Here is a 21,938-nt window from a genome sequence, read left to right on the forward strand (position 1 = left end):
ACACAAGCAGATCAGTTGCTGGGATGAACAAGCTTCTGAAGAACATTTGAAAGAGCTGTGAACTTGCATAACGTCAAAATGTTAAAAATTCAGAGAAACATCTTCTTTCAAATCTAGGAAATACATGATGATGCGGAGCCTGACATGCATCAACATCAGCATTATGATATGTTTGATATGTATAAATTACATTGTCAAGGCCGTCACAAATGCTACACCATATTCTATTGAAATAAAATGATCGTGAGTTTTTCTTTTTATGAGGAATGTGACAAACAGTTTCTTTCATTTCCGCAGTAATTCTACTCTTACATGCTAAGCATGGAAGTTATGAGCCATAAAAATCCCTGATGTGGTTCTCATTCTACAGCTGCATTATCTACAAAAAAAGGTTCAGTGGCATTTCATCAAATCTGAATCCACTAGCGAGTCTTTTCAATGAATGTAATTCCTTTCATATCCCCTATTGGATCTATTCAGATTTATTTTTGACCAGCAAAAGTCACAAGTAATTCATTATTTAAGAGCAAAACTTAAGATTGATCAATACATGCTTATCTTACCACCCACAATAACTGTGTTATGTGCACTACCTTTTACTTACGAAATAGAACAGGGTATGTAATAAATTTGTCAGACTCTGAGCTGCCACCTCTTAAAACCAGCCCCAGTCAGCACACAAATAAGAAAATAGGATGGGTAAGGCCCACGTTATACTATTCACATCCACAAGGGTTCACATGTGGGATGTAATGCTCATGAGAGGAAGTGTAAACCTCCTCAGACATCCACTTGTAGGCCAAAATTAGTACACATGTGCAGAAAACATAGAAACCAGCTAGTGCATTTGTGTGGCATGGAGTACTCTAAGCACTCCCACAGACTAGAAAAATTGTGTAATAGCAAGATCTACGTATCCATGGTGTCCACAGCTTTTCGTGTGTGCATCCAGAGAGAATAATCAAGGCAAAGAAAACTAGAATTTACCTGGATGGAAGCACTGCCGGTATTTGACACTAGAAATAACAACAGAGTTGTCAGTACAATTATTCAAATAAGGTGACAGTAGCTCATTGCATCTGTAACTGCAGCTCTACTGTGTTGGTGCCATGGGGCGGAAATGAAGCTATTGGAAAATCTACAAGTAACAAGTCCAGCACTAGCTGTCATTTTCATCCTGTCCACTTGGCTTCTTTCATCTTTTGGAGATTACACATTTGTATTATCATATCCATGACACCAGCTTCTGCTATACTCCCATCATATCCGTCACTCAAATCTGTGTCTCTCCTCGAGATACTGTCCCTCATCTGCATGTCTGTTGTTTGAAGTTTACCATCTCATCGTAGTCTGTCTTTCCTCTGTCATATCCATCACTCCAGCCCCAGCCTCCTCCCAAGCCTCTGTTCCTCATCTGTCATGTCTTTTGGGTAGCATCTATTCGCTACGCCATGTTCTATAAACAACCATTTTCTCCTATCATGTCATCTCTCCAGGGTCTGTTCTCTTTTTTTGAGGCCTTTCTGCCTTCTGTGCCTCCATGACTATATCCGTCTCATTCGCAACTCTAACCCCATTCTCCCGTCTAGGAAGACATCCTGCCACGCCCCCATTTAGTCCGTTTCACCAAGCAACTCTCGCCTCCAGGTCAATCATTAGCCTTTGAACTGTCACACCTGTTGCTTTTTGCTTCTCTCCCCTCTGCCTCTTTCTGCCGTGTGGTGCTCCGCCTCTCAGATGGATATGCAATTGTGAGTCAGAGCGGATGTTGTGCTGAATATTAAATCTGAACCCAGACAGATGCTTTTTCCTCGACAGAATCTGTTTATCTCGGAGTCACCACCGTCTCCGGTGCTGCAGGCTGCTTTTCCTCGCCTCTTCTTGTGTCTCGCGGCCGTTTGATTGTGCTGACAACAGCTGCCTGACGATGGGCAAGTGGCAATTACATTTCCAATGTGTTATTTCCACTCCGACACCCTAAAGCTTATCCCCCTTGCCAAACACTGCTTTGTCCAAAACAACATTTCTTTGAGCTGTTTCATATCTGATAGTCAATGTGGGTGTCACTTTGGACAACACTTTGTTGCTGATTTTCTTCCCATGTTGCAAATTACAAGCTATGCCTTGACCCATCTCAAAGAGACACTTGGGACAAAAAGTGAAAGTCTTCTAAGGAAAACTCGGGTTTCTTGTCCTCCCTGTCTTTTTTTTTTTTTTTACCCACCACTTCTGTTGCAGTGATTATGGAAATATGTAGAATGCAGAATGAGGCAGCATGATCCTGCGCAAAAAAAAAAAAAAAAAACATTGAACAGACACAATCTAGAAAACTTAAAAGTAAACAAAGAGTATTCCCCTCGAAATGCTGATAGCCACTCGTGTCTCCCTTATGGTGTTGCATTTCCGGGAAACTACAATGTGTACATTATTCAGCTTTTAAAAATCACAGACAGTAGACTACCTCTTCATGTTTACTACTAAAGGGGTATTCAACTAAAATTCAAAGAGGTTCAGTCAGAGACAATTTATTTAAGCAAAAGCCCAGAACATCATAAAATCAAACTTGAATTAGTGTGATATATGTTGACATAACCTAGTAGTTTTTATTGGTTTTTATTATAACTTTTGATATAACTGTATATCAAACTTCAAATTTTATTTATTTGTATAGCACTTTTCATGCAGAACAATACAAAGTGCTTCACAAGAATTAAAAACAAAGAAGGCAATAAATAAATACAATTAAAAAAAACCCAACTCTCCACCCTCTCTACATATAGACAGCCATTCACATGCACACACCCACGCAAACACACACACACATACATACACAGACTCACACACCCACACAACATGACATCATCTCAAAATACAGTCCAAAATTTGAAAAAAAATAATGACTGAAAAACCTGAACCAACTTTTATACATCTTTAATAATACCTACATCTCAAAAAAATTCAACAATTGAACACTTTTACATTTTTCCCTGTCCTATACCACTCCCCTTATATACCCCGCTGCTTAATGGGAGAACTGAGTTGCAGCTTCCCCTCCCCATATTTTGAATCGTGGCCTGAATGGTGTCAGGGACATTCTCAAACACATTTGGAGCTCATCGTTGAGTCTTGAACAAGATTTAGTCAGAGGTGGGTAGTAACGAGTTACATTTACTTCGTTACATTTACTTGAGTAACTTTTCGAGATAAAAAATGCACTTCTGAGAGTAGTTTTATTCTTTTTACTTTTACTTGAGTAGGTTTGTGAAGAAGAACCTGCTATTCTTTCTCCGTCACACTGGGCTACACTCGACTTGTTACTTTTTTATTTACCACATTTAATTTAATTTTTAAATTTAATAAGCTGTGCTTTATTTTATCAGACAGATGCCCCCAGTGAAGCCACAACATGACTGTGTTTCACCAATCAGATGAAGCAACAATAATCACATGACTTCATTTCATCAGATGTAGCCCTGCAGTCACATGACCACATACAAACTGTGGCCCGCATAGCGGCACAAACTCTTCACACGTAGCAGACACACAGGGAATGAAAAAAACACAAGAAAAATGACAGAGGCAACTGTCTCCAATGCTAAACCTGAAGAGGATGAACACCCATGGCCTCATATACAAAGCATGTTTCAGGTACACCCAGTGCAAAATACAGCTACATAATGCCATGTCTTCTGTGTCTGCCAAAACAAACCAACATTTCAGCATACAAAAACTCAAACTTTAACCTGAGGAAACATATCACGGTAAGTTTTACCTAAATTCCTTTTTTGCTGTGGTTAGGTGGACGTAAGTCTTATAAAGTTTCAAAATACCAGTCTTAAAAAGGAGTTTTTCAGATAGACCTTTTCAATGTAAACATTTAATTAAACAATGTAGTAAGCTAAGCATACCAAACATTTTCTATTTGAGTGAGTTAGCGTTAGCTATGGCGTCAAATTTGGGTCAAAAGTCGCGTGCAACACTCTCTCTCGTGCGCGAAACACGTACCCCGTGCGAGCGGAAAAAAGTCTCAACGGGCGTGGACAGCCAATCATAGGGAGGTTGTGGCGAGCACTGGTATGTGCCCACAAAGGGTCAAAAGTCTTCTCCCCGCGCGCATAAATCAGAGCTCCACGGATAATTATGGCACCATACACAGACGAGTAGCAATGTCTCCACGCGCGTAAGAGGCTCCTCGCGCGTGGAGACATTGCCATGCGTGCGCAGAGTGTTTTTTGCACCCGTGGAGACTTCTCTCCACTCGCGCGGGGTACGTGTTTCGCGCGTACGAGAGAGTGTCACGCGCGCGCGACTTTTGACCCAAATTTGACGCCATATTAGCTACCAACTATTGCAAATTATGAATGTTCAAGATGAATTTGGTAACTGACCAACAATCAACCACCAGTGCCTGGTTAGAAAACATTATCATTTCAACATTTAGTTGTTTTATTCAATGTAGTAATGTTAGCATAAGGTAGAGGCTAAAGGATATAAATTTCTGAAATTGGTTCTGCTGGATGAATAGTTACAATTACAATCCACAGACCTAATTCTTTTGAAAACCATTTATCTTTGTCTTCATCACACATCACTTGGACACAGATGTGGATGGTGTCAGCACCAGCAGCAGCAGAATCTCTGATGAAGATGACTTTTTTGGATCCATGGGGACTTTTTAGTCATGCAGGACTACTGTACACTGTCAAACAGTCATAGCTTCACCGTAAGAACCTTTAGAGCCAACTAATGCTGAAGCTTAACTGTGACTTCACTGACTGAAGAAGAAGCAGGTTTTGATCCAACATGCACAGACACACATACCCACACAGTTTACAGCAAAGAGAGCCTTCTTGTATGTGCATAAGCTGCCCTATTGTAATGATTTTTTTTCTATCTACTGAGCCTGTGTTACTTGGAGGGAAGTGAAATACAGTATACAGTATATCTTTTCACTGGAAGTAGTTTGCATTGTTCAGACATAAAAACGTTACCCTACTACAGGTGTTTGTTTCAAAAGCATTATGTTGTGAAAAACTGAGATTTGAAAATTTGTGTTTCTTGTGCTTTAACTTGTCATTTTGTAAAGATGTTATTTATTTTTGCTGTTTTTTATTTTATTATTTGGAAATACCAGAATTTGCACATTATTTTACATTTTTGACTGTCTGATCACATCATTTCTAAAAAAATAAATTGGACATTACAATCAAACAGTTACTCAGTACTTGTGTCGTCTTTTCACCATACACATTTTTACTCTTATTTGAGTGATTGTTTGGATTACTACTTCTTACTTCTACTTGAGTGATATTATTTTGAAGTAACGTTACTCTTACTTGAGTACATTTTTTGGCTACCCACCTCTGGATTTAGTTTTTATTACGTTCATAGTTGAAAAAGCTTCTTCTTCTCGGTGTCGTTTTATTTATTTTTCTTTTTTGACTGTCTTCCTCTCATCTGTCCTTCGCCTCTCAACTGTTCTCTGAATGCAGAGCTGCAATGTTTAGCGGCTGCAGAGACTTTATTGGTCTGCGTGTTTCCTGAGCTGATTACCAATTCCGTAAACACTGGAAAAGCTGCGACAGTAAAATAGAAGCTATCCATAAAATTTAAAATTCCATTACAATTTACTGATTACAGGTCCAGGTCCATATAAGACGGCATCTGGGTCCGGATTCAGGCCGTGGTCCGCCAGTTAGTGACCCCTGTACTACTGCTTCTGCAGCATTCTTGTTGGATGTTGTTTCGTGAAACTTTCTACAAAAGTATAGTTTTCTTGAGAAATCAACATGTCACCACTAAAAGTTTTGTTCTTGTATTACCAAGTCCCTCTGTAAAATGTGGTGACTAAGATGTTTTAAAGGCTAGTGGATGAAGACATAAAAACAAACGGTTTGATAAATTCCAGTAGACAACTTTCCTTTACAAGAACTCGAGGCAGGTGAAAGGGGAGGTTAGTGTGTGGAGGAACAGGCTTGTCGGACATTTCAGACTTTGTTTCCATTGTGGTGCAGGGTCCAACAGCTTTGACTGTGATGTCATCAAATAGCAGTTTTTGGATACAGCTCTAGTTTTATGGGCATGTAGGAAATGGAACACTGGAGGATTTGGTATGTTTTGATGCTGATGTTCAATAGAAAGCTCCACAAGGGCATGACGAGGGCAGACAAAATGGTGCTTTCTGCCGTCTCTGAGTTTAATCCAATCAGCATCGAGACCTGCACAGCAGTTTCTCAGTGTTCGCTTACAGGTATTCACCCTGCAGTCAGTACTTTTTTCTCCCTCAGCAATGGAACCTGAAAATGGTCCGACAAGGACGGTTCTCACAGTCAGAACATGCACAAATGTAGGGCTGCCCCAAAATAATCTGCAAGTTCCTGCAGAGAAAAACACCCAAGTGTTTAATTTTTCCATTACAGTGAAGAAGTGGTTTTTCACTGCAATCATTCCTCCTCTGCATGCTGCTCATGAAGTGATCCATTCTAATGTGATTCCAGAGATGACTGTCAAAATATGCACTCTTTTTCTACATTTCAAAACAATCTATAATAGCTCTTTATTAGGTGGTTTTAGTCAAATCCAATGGGAATTTGCTAAAATTACTGTATTTTTAAGACAAAATTCCATTTTTGTGTGACTATACCACGTCTAAAATTTGTAAAAAAAACAAAACAAAAATCCATCCACTGGACTTTTATACTAAAAAGACTGGCCTTATGAGTTACCCACTTGATCAGGGAGGGATATAAACATAAATTAAAGCTGCAAGCAGCGTTGAACAGATCCTCGCATCCTTGCTGGTCGGCGACCCCAAGCATTTACACCAGGCAATGCTGCAAGGGCTGGATTCTGAGCACACAGGTCAAATTTCAGGCAGATTGGAGCATGTACAGGCTATTTATGCAGCACTTTCTGTCCATCCAGCAGGTGGCGCTATCTGTGTGACTGTATATTGGTCTATGAAACTCATCAGGACCGGTCTCTGATCAAACATGTAAAGTTTGAGGCAGATTGCAGCATGTACAGGGGATTTACACAAGATGTCCTGCTTCATGGCGTAACATTAAAGTTCAGTTGGCTGCCATGGCCACGCCCTTTGAGTTTTGTGAACAATTTTCACAAATACTCAACCCGAAGGCGTGTTTTATATATTGTCCCAAATTCAGGTGTTTTGGAGGTATTGCCTGTGAGAAATGAATTGTTCGAAAATAACCAAAAGCACCAAAAATCTGACATTTAATTCAAAATAGCGGACTTCCTGTTTGGTTTAGAGAATGACTCCAAGAGACTTTTTTGTTTGCACTGACGTGCTACATATGCATGCCAAATTTCATAGTCATAGGTGAAAGTCTCTGTGGAGCCTATTTTTTAAAATGCTGTAGGGGGCGCTATGGCACATGCTGTGAATGTATTTTGGCCTATTAATGTGATCAGGGCAGGACTTTGATTAAATGTGTGAGTTCTGAGGTAGATTGGAGCATGCAGAGGATAGTTAGATAACACTTGATGTTTCATGGCGAACCATCAAAATTCTGGAGGCCGCCATGTCCACACCCTTTGACTCTGGAAGAATCTTTTAATAACTTTTGATCATAATATCGTGTTATATATCCTGGCAAAATTTCAAGTCTCTAGGAGTTAATCCCTAGGAGGAGTTCGCTCTCAAAAATGAAGAAAATATAGAAAACTTTTCCACGTAATTCAAAATGACGGACTTCCTGTTGGGTTTAGGGATAGCTCCAAGAGGCTTTTTTGTGCGTTCTGATGTGCTCTATATGCCTCCCAAATTTTGTGAATGTAGGTGAAACGTGCTGCGGGGGCTGTTTATTAATTCAATTAAATTCAATTTTATTTATATAGCGTCAATTACAGTCAAATCGTCTCAAGACGCTTTACAGAACCCATATGCCTGACCCCCAGAGCAAGCCCAAAGGCGACAGTGGCAAGGAAAACACCCTTTTAACAGGGAAGAAACCTCGAGCAGAACCCGGCTCTATATAGGGGGGACCCATCTGCCTGCTGGCCGGGTGGGTTGAGAGGGACAGAGGAGGGCAAGGGGGAGGGATGGGAGAAGAGGGAGGGGTGGGAAAGCAAGGAAAACACAACACACATTTGGATACATGTATGACAGGATATGTGAACAAAACAAAGTATAAGCTAACATTGAAAACTGACTCATAGTTTACTCCTATGATGTATGGCTCTGACATTAAACATACTCCATATATAGCTAGCAGTAAAATTCAAACAGTATGTAAGTTAGCATAACAAGTATAGTGAGGGCGATGCAGAGTTGACTGGTGGAAAAAGGGGAGTTGGAAGCAGAGGGCTGGAGGAAGGTCAGCAGCAGCGTCTCACAGTGGACATGGTGGAGACTGGACCAGCTGGTGGAACATCAACCGCAGATCTGAAGCATCCAGCTCTGGGACCAGGGACACTCGGAGAAATAGCACAGGGGGAAACAGAGTGAATGTACTGCAATAACGGTATACATATTAAGCGTAAAGGTAGATAGAGAAGGGCTCAGTGTGTCAAGAAAAGTCCCCCAGCAGCCTAGGCCTATAGCAGCATGACTAGGGGCAGAACTAAGGGACGTCCAAGAGGGAGTCAGCTGTGCAAATGAAGACACAAGCCGAACCCCTGTGGGTCACCCAGTCAGCCCTAACTATAAGATTTGTCAAAAAGGAATGTTTTAAGCCTGGTCTTAAAAATAGAGAGGGCATCTGCCTCCCGAACCCAAATTGGGAGCAGATTCCACAGGAGAGGCGCCTGATAACTGAAGGCTCTGCCTCCCATTCTACTTTTAGAAATTCTAGGAACAAAAACTAAGCCTGCAGTTTGAGAGCAAAGAGTTCTACTAGGATAATATGGTACTAACAGATCTTTAAGATATGATGGAGATTGGTTAGTAAGAGCTTTATATGTCAGAAGAAGGATTTTAAATTCTATTCTGGATTTAACAGGAAGCCAGTGAAGAGAAGCAAGTATAGGGGAAATATGATTTATTTTGCTAACTCCTGCCAGTACTCTCGCAGCAGCATTTTGGATCAACTGTAGATGTTTGAGAGAGCTATTTGGACAGCCCGATAATAAGGAATTGCAATAGTCAAGCCTGGAAGTAACAAAAGCATGAACTAATTTTTCTGCATCACTCTGAGACAGAATGTTCCTGATTTTTACAATATTACGCAGGTGAAAAAGGAAGTCCTACAGACTTGCTTTATGTGTGAGTTAAAGGACATGTCCTGGTCAAAAATAACTCCAAGATTCCTCACAGTAGTACTGGAGGCCAACGTAATGCCATCCAGAGTAACTATTTGCTTTGAAAGCAAGTTTCTAAGATGTTTGGGGCCAAATACAATGACTTCAGTTTTGTCTGAATTTAGCAGTAGGAAGTTAAAAGTCATCCAGGTTTTAATGTCCTTAAGACAATCTTGCAGTCTAGCTAACTGCTCAGTTTCATCTGGTTTCATAGATAAATACAATTGTGTGTCATCTGCATAACAATGGAAGTTAATACAATGCTTCCTAATAATATTGCCTAAAGGAAGCATGTATAATGTGAAAAGTATCGGTCCTAAGACAGAACCCTGAGGAACTCCATGATTAACTTTAGCATGCTCAGAAGAATTATTGTTGACATGCACAAACTGGAACCTATCTGATAAGTAGGATTTAAACCAGTCCAGTGCTGTCCCTTTAATGCCAATTGAATGTTTTCGACGCTGTAATAAAATTTTGTGGTCGATTGTGTCAAACGCTGCACTAAGATCTAACAAAACAAGTATAGAGACTAGTCCATTATCTGATGCTATGAGAAGGTCATTAGTAACTTTCACCAGAGCTGTCTCTGTGCTGTGATGCACTCTGAAGCCTGACTGAAACACTTCAAACAAATTATTCCTTTGTAAGTGTTCACGTAATTGATTTGCAACTGCTCTTTCCAGAATTTTAGAGAGAAATGGTAGGTTGGATATCGGTCTCTAGTTAGCTAACACATCTGGATCTAAAGTGGGCTTTTTAAGCAAGGGTTTGATGACAGCAACCTTAAAATCCTGTGTTACATAGCCTGTTACTCGAGAGAGATTAATCAGATCTAACATTGAAGAATTAATTAAAGGTAAAATCTCCTTGAAGAGTCTAGTTGGGATAGGATCTAAAAGACATGTTGATGGTTTGGATGTAGAAACTGTTGAAATTAGTTCAGAGAGACATATAGGAGTGAAGAATTCTAAATATCCATCAGGTCTAACAGCCAATTCAAAAGCATCTGTGACATTTGTAGGAAGGGCCAGATTAATTGTATCTCTAATCATAACTATTTTATGTATAAAGAAGCTCATGAAGTCGTTACAGCTTAGAGCTAAAGGAATACAAGGTTCAACAGAGCTCTGACTATTTGTCAGCCTGGCTACAGTGCTAAAGAGAAACCTAAGGTTGTTCTTGTTCTCCTCTATTAAAGATGAATAATAAGTTGTCCTGGCATTACGAAGAGCTTTTTTATAGATTACTAGACTATTTTTCCAAGCCACATACGCTTCCTCTGAATTTAAACATACTGTAGGGGGCGCTATAGCACATGCAGTGCCGAGAAGCATACAGTGTCTTTCCTTGTGTTGACAGTGATGTGTGTGGTAATTTTGGTGAGGTTATAAGTATTGTAAATCTGTCAAAAAGCACTTTGTTTATCAAATCAACAATGCGTTGCCACGGCAACAATGTTGTATGAAACATCAAAATTTTCACATTGTGGCATGGTCATGGCATTACGACTCAGTGGACCAATTTTCACAATGATATGACAAAGTTTTGGGCAATGGGATATGTAAATGTAATGCCTAAATGTCCTGTTACCAATAGGTGGCGCTATGACTATTTCCAAATTTATGAGTGTGGATGTCTTCAGACTGGTCCTGGTGTCCAGCACATGAAGTTTGGGGCAGATAAGATCTTTTGCAGCTGAGATATGAACACTTCAATTTTCATGGCGAAACATCAAACTTTGCCGCGCCGCCACAGACACGCCTTTTTATGACATGTGACCATTTTTTCTGTGATTCATCATCAATGTGTTCAGGCTTATGTCACCACATCTGAGGTGAATCTGAGCAACAGGCTAAGAATAGTACATGAAAGTGTAAAAAATGTCAAATTCCTGATACCACAAGCTGGCGCTGTGACTGTGAATGAATGTTGCTATATGGATGTCATCAGGGCAGGTCTCTGATCATACATGTAAAGTTTCATTCAGATTGGAGTATGTTTCTGAGAGTTAGACACTATTTCCTGTTTTATGGCGAAGGATCAAATTTCTATAGACTGCCACGACCACACCCTTTGACTATGGAGGAAGATTTTAATAACTTTTTCTCAGGAAGGCCTCCTCTATGTACTGGCCAAATTTCAGGTCTGTTAGACATACCCCCTAGGAGGAGTTCATCATAGATTTTGTACAGTTAACGCATGATGGCGCACTTCCTGTTGGGTTTAGAGCATGGCTGTGATTGACTTTTTTGTGTTTCCTTATGTGCTGCATATGCCTCTCAAATTTTGTAGCTCTAGACCAAATGTCCTGTGAGTTGGCCTAATACCACTTTTTAAAATTTTGTAGGGGGCGCTATGGAGCCATTTTGCCGCACACCTCCACATGCCCTAAAAAATATGAAATTTTCACCAGTTCTGATGTGTGTGCAAATTTTCATGACTTTTTGAGCATGTTCAGGCCCTGAAAAATGCAGTTGTTTTGGCAGAATAATAATAAAGAAAAACAAAAAAAACCCCTAAGGTTTCAATAGGGTCCTAGGCACCGCTGGTGCCTTGGACAGTCGGTGCCCTTGCACCGCCTGTCCTCGGCACCCTCGGTGCTCGGACCCTAATAATAATAAAGAAAAATAAAAAACCCTAAGGTTCCAATAGAGTCCTCGGCACCGTTGGTGCCATGGACAGGCGGTGCCCTTGCACTGCCTGTCCTCGGCACCCTCAGTGCTCGGACCCTAATAAATGTAAAGCTACCCTTTAAAGGCATTTCTGTGGTATGGGGTAAAGTCTCAGAACCACAAGGTTTAATCCTAAGCTCAGGAGGCACCTACAGTATGATTTTGAGCTGTTATGCAAAATGCTAAACCCTAACCTGCATGCTTACTGTAAGTACCTCTCGATGTCGGCATCTGCTGTAAGAGCAAATCACATTTTGTGACTCCAACAGTTACATTCACACTATTTAGGGCACCAACCCAGCAATGATAAAAATGTGCAGGAGAACTTCTATCTGAGCTGCTATCAAACCGATGAATACTCCTGTAGTGAATTAAAAGTTTGTCAATAAATAGTTGCACTTTCTCAGACTATATATCTGCTGCAGAAGTGTAAAATACAGCCTTTTTTGTACAACTTTCTATTAAGTTTCTTGTTTGTACTTTGGTCAGTGGAAATGTCTCTGAAAGGATGCTTTGATAGGCTGCCTCAATGCTATCATTCTTCATTGGTATTCTGCACACAGAAAGTATTGAGTGTAAAGATTCTTCCAACCTTCCACTAGCTTTTCTCCTCCAGGTCTCCTCCTTACCTGTTAGGACAGTGGTTTGCAATACAAATCAATACTACATTTCTCTACTTTATGAATAAATATTTTTTTTCTCGCTTTTAGAGTAATTTCTTTTAATCAGATCATTCCTTGCTTTCTCCTGTGGTATTGGGCGATTGAGGAAGTACACAGGAGTAGCATAGCACCACCTTTTGGTTGATGTCATGTACTGCAGCTGGTCTGAAATGGAAGAATACAGCAGGGAGGGCTTGATGGACTGATTTCCCACAGCACCACTTGAGTGTGTGGGTGTACTGATGTCGTGTCCTGATAGAACACATTGTAAAGTATTTAAATTTAGATTTTATAGGTTGTCACAAAGGGAATAAGTACCCTGATGGTTTTACACTCTCGACACATCAAAAACAGAGTGTTGTACGAAGACCATATGTTCATAACAGTCCAAACATGTAGCTCACACACACACACACAAAGGATGAGTTGTGGTGAATGTGTCACACCACTGGGCTTCGATCCAGCCATGGTGAGAAATCAATGTCCACCTTCTTTCTCTTTGCATCTTTGACTCAGTGCATTTTGATAGCGGGCAACACACAGTGGTAAGAAGCTTTTATCTGAAACACCAAAGAAATGCTCAGTGAAACTGATAGGCTGTAGCACTGCATTCTCCTTCTTGGCATCTCTAAATACAGAGACAGCTAAAGGAGAAGGCCATGACCTTTTCATCTCATCGGTTTTGACAAGATGTAGTAATAAGTAGTGATTAATTTCACATAATTGCTGCCGTACCTACAAAATCAGTCAAGAATTTCTAGTATCCATTTTGCTCTTCTGCATCTGGGTTACTAAATTTACAATTAGTGCAAAAAGCTTTGATTAGAGCATTTTGTGCACCTAGTTTGACTTGCACAATAGAATTTGAGCCTACCAATTAGGTGTGAAACTTAACCTTGACTCTACCCTGAATCCATCTTTTTCTGCCAAACACTGTTGGAGTTGAGCATTAATATTGAGCTCAGTCCTACACTGTACGCTGGACATCCTGCCTTGCTGATGTTTGCATTTTTCACCTCATAAACTTACTTTATACTTGAGATTTTTCATCTTGAGTCTGGGGGACCAAGCCGAGCCGACAGACATGACTTTGGACTTCATTAAACTATAGTACTTCAGTCTGAGAACAGGAGGGGATGATATTATAGTGTAAAATGATTTTACATTGACCAAACAGAAAACATATGTTAGCAGGCATTAACGGATCCCTCCTCTCCTTCAATCTATATCAATCTCAGTTATAACTATATATATATATATATATATATATATATATATATATATATATATATATATTTATATAAAAGTCAGGTGTAGCCATTGTAATGTCAGTGTGGACCACTGCTTTGAAAGGCATTTGGTCTGCGAGTGGGGGATGGATCTGACCGACAACCATACAGTCATGCCGACAACACAAAAACATCACCATGTCGGTGTGGCACTGATCAGACATTCACAAGATAGCTTTGCTCTAACACTTACCCTGCTTTAAAACTCTAAATGGGACCCCATCATTTACAAAATAAACATCATGGTGTAATGAAGGAGACTTGAGACTATAGGGAATAAGAACATAAACTCATTAGGGGGGCACTTACCATGTATGTAAGGAGCATAATTCTCCAAGTGAACTCCCATGGACTAGAAAAGCAGCATGCTAGCAACTGCTACACTTCCATGTTGTCCACAACTGGCCATGTGCACTTCCACACAGAAGTATATTTAAGACTTAATATTCTCTATGATTAATACTGTTATATGTAAAATTTTAGACGTTTCCCTTACAGAAAAATTGGCAAAACTTACTATCAAAAATAAATACCACAAGTTGGTCTGTTCCTAAACATTTATTTAATTTTGGGTGGTGTCTTGTTTTAGCTTTTCTGAAGGCACAAGAGAAATTGCTTCAATACTGGTTATCAATTCAACCAGGAGCTGAAAAGATTAGCATCTTAGCATTACTAGCTTAGTACCTACTGTTGTACCAAATACTTCCAAATCCAGTTCACATCCTGTTAGTCTTTGTTTAACACAGCTCGAATGGACCTGTGCTGCATGAAATTTCAAATCACATATAATGTTTTTTAATCTCATAGCAGTGCCACTGTGACCGCAGAAAAAATTTTCTCTGAAATTAGAAGGTTAGCAGGAAGATGATGTGAATATTTTGTTTACTGATAAGATATTTGTTTATGTCTGTACATGAACATGTGTTTTTTTCTTTCTGCAGGCATATCGTTTCCTTGCCATCAATAAGAAGCTGGGGTTGAGTGGGCGTCCAGATAGGCCAGTGGGGTGTATTGGGACCTGCAAGGTATTTGAATCTGTGCATGCACACCCACTCACATACCTACATACCAGTACATGCACATACATATGTGTCCTCCATGTAGCTCCAATGCAAAGGTCATGGAACATCGTGACACACCTCCCACATAGATCCATTGATCTGCATAAATTTCTCAGAGCTCCAAGGATATGACAGCATCTCAGAAAGTCAGCATATTCAGATCCAAGAGTCGTCTTCTTCTTCAAGATACACAGTATGCATCCGTGAGTGCTGAATAGATTTTGCTTAGTCTCAGGACTCATTGCATTCTAATATGCTAAGCTGCTGTCAGGCAGTCTGTTTGTCTACGCATATGTGCACATTATGTGGCCATGGAAATGAGTATCTGTACAATTTGTGTTTGTGTGTGTGCACATGCTAATGTTGTTTGCAATTTCTCCCAAATGAAGGTCATAGCACAACCAAATAAGTTGAGCTATAGCAGATTTCTCGAACAAAGGCATAGCAGAACAAATGAATCATGGCTCCCAACACATTGCTAAGACAATATTATAATGAACATTTATGGGAAAGATGGCAGACTGCCAGAGGACATTTTCATCATCAGTCTGTCTGTATGGGTGTGTGTGTCCCTGTGACAATCTAAATGTGTGAAAGAGAGATTTCCACCCGTGGTGTGTATATACTGTATGTGTGTGTGCGATATTCAAAGTGTAACTTCTGTGTGCCCTCTCTATCCTAGGATTGATGGCTTGTTTTATACACTGCCCAGAATAATGTATACGTGGCTACTTGTGAGCCATCTATCTTCTAATGCAATTGTGTGTGTGTGCGTGTGTGTGTGTGTGTGTGTGTGTGTGTGTGTGTCTGTGTCTGTGTCTGTGTGTGTGTGTGTGTGTCTGTCTGTGTCTGTCTGTGTCTGTGTGTCTGTGTCTCCTCCTAGATTTATCGCATTCTGGGCAAGACGGTGGTGTGCTACCCAATAGTGTTTGATCTAAGTGACTTTTACTTGTCCCAAGATGTTATGCTGCTGATTGATGACATTAAGGTAAGTCAGGGTCACATTATGGAGCTTACTAATACCATAGCTTCACAGCTAGCTACTTTTTATGTCCTTGCAGGAAATCTACTTATTTGGTATGAGTGCATAATCATTTTACCTGGCCCCACAGAGAGGGCACAATATAGAGCTTAATACAAAGACCAATACTGATTTATTGTTAATGACTTATGACTCAGCTTTTGATATCAGTGCTCTAAACCAGTACACTGTAATGCATACATTTGCAGCATTCAGGATAATAAGCAAATATTATTCATATACACTACAAGTCAAAAGTTTGGACACACCTTCTCATTCAATGGTGTTTATTTAATTATTGTATACATTGTAGACTGATACCAGAGACATCAAAACTATAAAAGAATACATATGGATTCATGTTGGAAACAAAAAAAATGTTAATTTCAGTATTAATCTACAATGTGGAAAATAAGGGCTAAGACTTGAAAAGGTGCGATGAAATACATTATTTTTAACGCATTATTTTTTGTAATTAAATAATCAGAATCACGCATTTAAACATCCATCCATTCTCTATATACCGCTTTATCCTCACTAGGGTCGCGGGGGGTGCTGGAGCCTATCTCAGCTGACTTTGAGGAAGGCAGGGGACATCCTGGACAGGTCGCCAGTCTGTCGCAGGGCGCATTTAAACAAATAACGCATTTAATCGCACCTTTCTGAGTTCTCTAATTTCTGGCACACCGGTAACACTGACAAACAGTACAGCCCAGTAGGTGGAATTAACCTAAAGTCTGTTTTCCAACAATTTCTTTTAAGAAGATTTTCTTTAAAAAATCTTCCCGATGGCAGCTTGGATAAAAGTGTGGTTGTGTGAAAATTGTGCAACAAAGAGTGTTCTTATCACCACAGCACTTCAAGCCGACAGTATGACCTCAATACACAACATGTTGCTGTTAGCACCAGAGCTAACATTAGCTACGACAGTCCTAGTCCTGGCTATCGGTGTAGCCATCCCATAATAGACCACTTTGGAAGACTATGAAAGTGCTGAAGTTTACCAAAAGTCTTAAAATGCTGAATATAATTGCTATAATTGCACTTTGAGTTTGCAGTAATCTGTGACTGTAGTATACATATGAAAATTTTTTGTGGTTGAAATTATTACTCCACCAAGAAGGAGGAGCCTCGGTGGAGTAATAACTTAAACAACAAAAATGTCTGTATTTTAATAACTTAATTCTAAAGTTTTAGTTTCTGAAAAAAACACATTTTTGTTTATAAATATAAATGTATATTCCTATAAAAAGAACCATCAAAATTACACCATTTATCAGACCTGGAAACTATGAAAACAGAATGAACCTATTGATTTTCAATTTTTTGAAGGTCCTTGAAGTACTTATGCTTGTGCTTTGTGCCGTCCAGTGGGAAAACCTAACTAAATCCAGGCTTTAAATTATCAAAATCAATTTTTTATAGCTGTGTCATTTGTATTAATTTTGTAAATTTAGTAGACATACAACACATGTATGTCTACTCATTGATTCAACTGTCACATCAAAAACTTTACTTATTGTGTCAAATATTGCTATTTGACAAAAATGCAATTAGTCACAATTAATTTATTACAAAGCCTGTGATTAATTAGATTAATTTTTAATCGTGTCCCACCACTAATACAAATACATAAAAAGCATTGAATGAGAAGGTGTGTCCAAACTTTTGACTGGTAGTGTAAAGGTATAAATATTACTGTTTAGTTAGTAAATATTCATCTGGAAACTTGAGGCACAGCTATAATTATAACAGGTCATCAGTAGTTACAGATTAATTTTGATAAACAAGCTCAGGTCAGGCCTGAGTTAGCATAAATGTACAGGAACAGCCCTGGAATTTTCCCTTTCAGCCTTTCTGATTTCATTGCAGTGTCATCTGATAGTTTTGACTGCAATTTTAATTCAAAGTCACCAAAAACAATGACAAATAGCACTCACTGAAAGTAACAAGAGCTGCACAGTGGAGTAGTGGTTAGCACTTTCGCCTTGCAGCAAGAAGATCCCTGGGATCTTTCTACATGGAGTTTGCATGTTCTCCCTGTGCATGCGTGGGTTTTCTCCGGGCACTCCGGCTTCATTCTACAGTCCAAAAATATGCTGAGGCTAATTGATTACTCTAAATTGCCTGTAGGTTGTGAATGTAATGTGATTGTTTGTCTGTATATGTAGCCCTGCGACAGACTGGCAACCTGTCCAGGGTGTCCCATGCCTTCGCCCGAGTCAGCTGAGATAGGTTCCAGCTCCCCCCGCGACCCTAGTGAGGATAAAGCGGTGTATAGAGAATGGATGGATGGATGAAAGTCACAACAATGGAGAGCTATGTATGTTGGCCCATATGGCAGATTATAGATTGTTGAAGGCAATGATAGACAGGGGAAGACTACTACTCGTCATGGACATCGAGAGGTCAAAAAAGGTGGCACTCCTGAATCCTACTGATCAGCATTGCCTTCTCCAAATTTAACTAGCCAGTGCTGAGTCATGCACTGCAATTTTTTAGGGATGCTCAGATTTACCTAGCTTTGAGTAGGTCTTTATTCTCCCCTGAAAATGACCCTGAAAGAGGTTCTACATTGTGGATTTTTGTTAGCTAGTATATTCTGTTATTGACACGTGCTATAATACTTGATGTCATCCTCAAACAGTGTCAGAGGAATTTTGATTATCACTCCTACAGTGTTTTGCTCCACCATTGTAGTCACCATCTTTCTCAGCTCAGCTGCTGGTTTCACCAGTACATACTGACCTCTGGTGGTGTTGGTTGTACCTTCATTACCTTCATATAGCATCATTGTATCAGTTTAATAGAAAGTGTAGCAACTGTATTAGTGAGGGAAACCAAACCTAACCTGAAATACCCTCTAATGTACTATTCGCATGGAATTAGTACTACCTGAGGACCTCTGGTAATTTGTGAATTACTCCAGGACTTCTGTGTTTCTGGCGGTGCATTCGCACGGGATAAGCGAAGTCTGTATTTTACTTGAATTTACTGACATTACAGCCTGGATATGATATCAAATCTGGGCAGATTGCAACATCCGCTGTTGTCACGTCCATCATCGACTTATGATGTCCATGTGCAAAGTGACCAGCTGCTACAGCCACTACTCGCAAAAAAAAAATACAGACACTGGTTGTGCGAATAAACATTACAAACCTTAAAAGACTATGTTGTAACAATGCTATTGTTATAGGGTCACGTTAGGTTTGGACAGAAAAACCACTTGGTTAGGTTCATGGAAAGCTTGTGGTTCGGGTTAAAATGACCACTTTTAACGTGGTATGTAGTTGTCATAGCAACAGTAAACATGTCAAAGCAGCAACGTGACTTTTGAACAGCGGGCAGCGTTGCCGGGATAACGGGCCGTCAGGGTGTTTGTATTAAGCCTGTTGAAAAATATGCTTAACGCATGCTGCTACGCATGTCATCCATCTCAATATCCACCCAAATTCCCTCTTCTTGTTGATTTAATTTTGCCGTTTCTGTGAATACTCCATAGGCCTGTTGTGTATCAGTCTACTCTTGCATTGGCACCTAAAATGCTGTAAATAATTTCCACCGCAGCCTCCATAATTCAACCAAGAAAGATGTAAAAAAAAAAAAATACGCGCAATAAAAAAAGAAAACAAATAAAATAGCCTACCCCCCAATCATCGAGATGCAGATTCGCATGGGACTAGTATTATCCCAGGACGTCAGTGTTTGGCAAAATATAGTAGGTTATTTGCGGGGGAATTATTACTTTACCAATTACCAACATGGCGCATTTGCACGGGATTAAGATCACTGACCTCCTCCGCAATTATTACAAATCACCAGAGGTCCCCAGGTAATACTAATCCCGTGCGAATAGGGCTTTATACAGTACTACCCTGAGACAGGCAAAGCCTATGTACCAGTTTGAAATGTGGCCTAGCACTGGGAAGTAGTTTTTGCCGGAATAATAAAAATGACACCATCCAAGAGCAGCAATATCTAAGTTGAATACCACAACATTGTGACGTCCGCTGCTCACTTGCTGCAAGGGACCTTGTTGGTATACCATTCCCCATCTCTTCCCACAATTCTCTGTCAAATACAGGCAAAGCACCCACTCAGAGATCTGCTCAGGTAGCAATAGTTTTTTTTAAGATGCTGCAATTAAACTAGAAAAAGAATTGCAACAAATTTATCACAAGTTGACTTATTTATTGTAAGCTATATGATATAGACAATAAGTCATACCTTGTATTTGCACTATTTTGGTTCAAATCTCCATATAGATCACTGTACAGAACAAATGTTTTCTGTAGTGAATGAAATAGACAGAATTACAATTCAATTTAAAAACATTCAAACGATATTTGACAAACAAGCTCTAACTGTACTGTATATGGAATATTTTTTTAAACTGAAAAAACATTTCTAAATGTTGGTGAATCACTGACTGTGATGACTGTGTGTTTTATGCCTTCAAGTTTCACTTTATGCACTGTGTAACTCCACATCACAGAACTTTCCAACTTCAACTTTCATCAGTTTGACAATTAAGGAGGCTAAACTTCATAAGTGCCACTGATTCAGTTACTGTACATGAAAAAATAGAAACTGAAATCTCTCAATCAACATCATGTCTGTGCCGATCTGAACTACTGTCTATATGTATCTTTGTGAGCAGAATGCCTTGCAGTTCATCAAACAGTGCTGGAAGATGCAGGGGCGTCCTCTGTTCCTGGTTCTCATCCGCGAGGATAACATCAAGTAGTATACACACTCCATAATAGCTCTTTTATCTGTTTTTTTTTTTTTTTTGTCTTTCTCTCATCTGATAGCTCTCTCAAAACATTCTCCCTTCTCCTATCTGTTCTTACATAACTCATTCTCTGTCTTTTTCTGTCTGATTCTGCTTTGGTCTTGCAACAAAATGTCTTGGCAATCAGTTTATTAATTTTTTAACTTGCCATTTCTGTCTTTGTCTGTCCACCTCTCTTGCCTTTTATGTGCTCAATTTGTCTTAGCTATGAAGGTGCTACTGTGCTTGCTTGCCAATTGGTGATCATGTTTCTCATTTGTATCACTATAGTCTGGCTGGTGGGCTGATTACAGAAGTATTGACCATTATCCTAGGAGCCATATGTTAAATGTGCTACAAACGCTTTAACAGCCACATTGCAGCAGCTGAAATGAGTCAATGAACTCTCACAGAAGCAACTCAATAGTCATTAGTTTGCTATTGATCAGAATGATGACCTGTACAGAGGGTCACAGATGACCGAATAAAGCAATGACGTACCAATTTATTCAGGAGTTTTAGTTGTGCTTATTTAATTGGAATACTGGGTTTAATATAGATATTGTGTTTGGAATGTGATCAGTTGCACTAATAATGGAAGGAAAATTAGATAAAAAACTATAGCAAGCATTTTCACTCCTGTCTCACCAGAGGGAGCCGCTTCAACCCAGTCCTGGACATGCTGGCCGCGTTCAAGAAAGGCAACATCGGCGGAGTCAAAGTTCACGTTGACAGACTCCAGGTTTGTGAATCCAATGAATGACATCAATTAATCCTTCATGGTAACACTCATAACTGTTCAAAAAGACTACATATATACATATCTATCTATCTATCTATCTATCTATCTATCTATAAATATATAAATAAATATATATATATATATATATATGTATATATATATATATATATAAATTCTAATAACAAAATAAAATTGGGTGACTGAGTGGGTCTCTCAACATCTGACACATTGGTGGTCTGACCCCAGCTCCTCCTGTCCACATCTCAACACATTCACATGTCAGTTAGCCATCTGTGCGTCCACAAGTCACTTCAATTCTCATATAAATGCAGCCATTTACAGTTTAATTGACTTAGAATTTCATTCTAAATTCCCAATTAATTGGGAAGCTAAAGGTTGGCACATCTTTTCCTCCAGGGGATCTTTTGACACACTTCAGAGGCCTGTAGA

The 21,938-nt window shown here is 39.5% G+C and overlaps 1 protein-coding gene across 3 annotated transcripts in view; it reads left to right on the top strand.

Annotated features, from left to right (window-relative positions):
• Positions 1-21,938, top strand: part of phkb (phosphorylase kinase, beta) — a 348,185-nt gene that overhangs the window by 292,648 nt on the left and 33,599 nt on the right. For all 3 annotated transcript variants that reach the window (XM_051955810.1, XM_051955811.1, XM_051955812.1), the window contains 4 exons: positions 14,829-14,912; positions 15,832-15,936; positions 20,633-20,715; positions 21,398-21,488. In XM_051955810.1, coding sequence (XP_051811770.1) covers positions 14,829-14,912; positions 15,832-15,936; positions 20,633-20,715; positions 21,398-21,488 — 363 coding nt within the window. The remainder of the gene's footprint in view (positions 1-14,828; positions 14,913-15,831; positions 15,937-20,632; positions 20,716-21,397; positions 21,489-21,938) is intronic.

The sequence above is a fragment of the Acanthochromis polyacanthus genome, chromosome 11, assembly GCF_021347895.1.
Source record: "Acanthochromis polyacanthus isolate Apoly-LR-REF ecotype Palm Island chromosome 11, KAUST_Apoly_ChrSc, whole genome shotgun sequence".
Lineage (NCBI taxonomy): Eukaryota > Metazoa > Chordata > Actinopteri > Pomacentridae > Acanthochromis > Acanthochromis polyacanthus.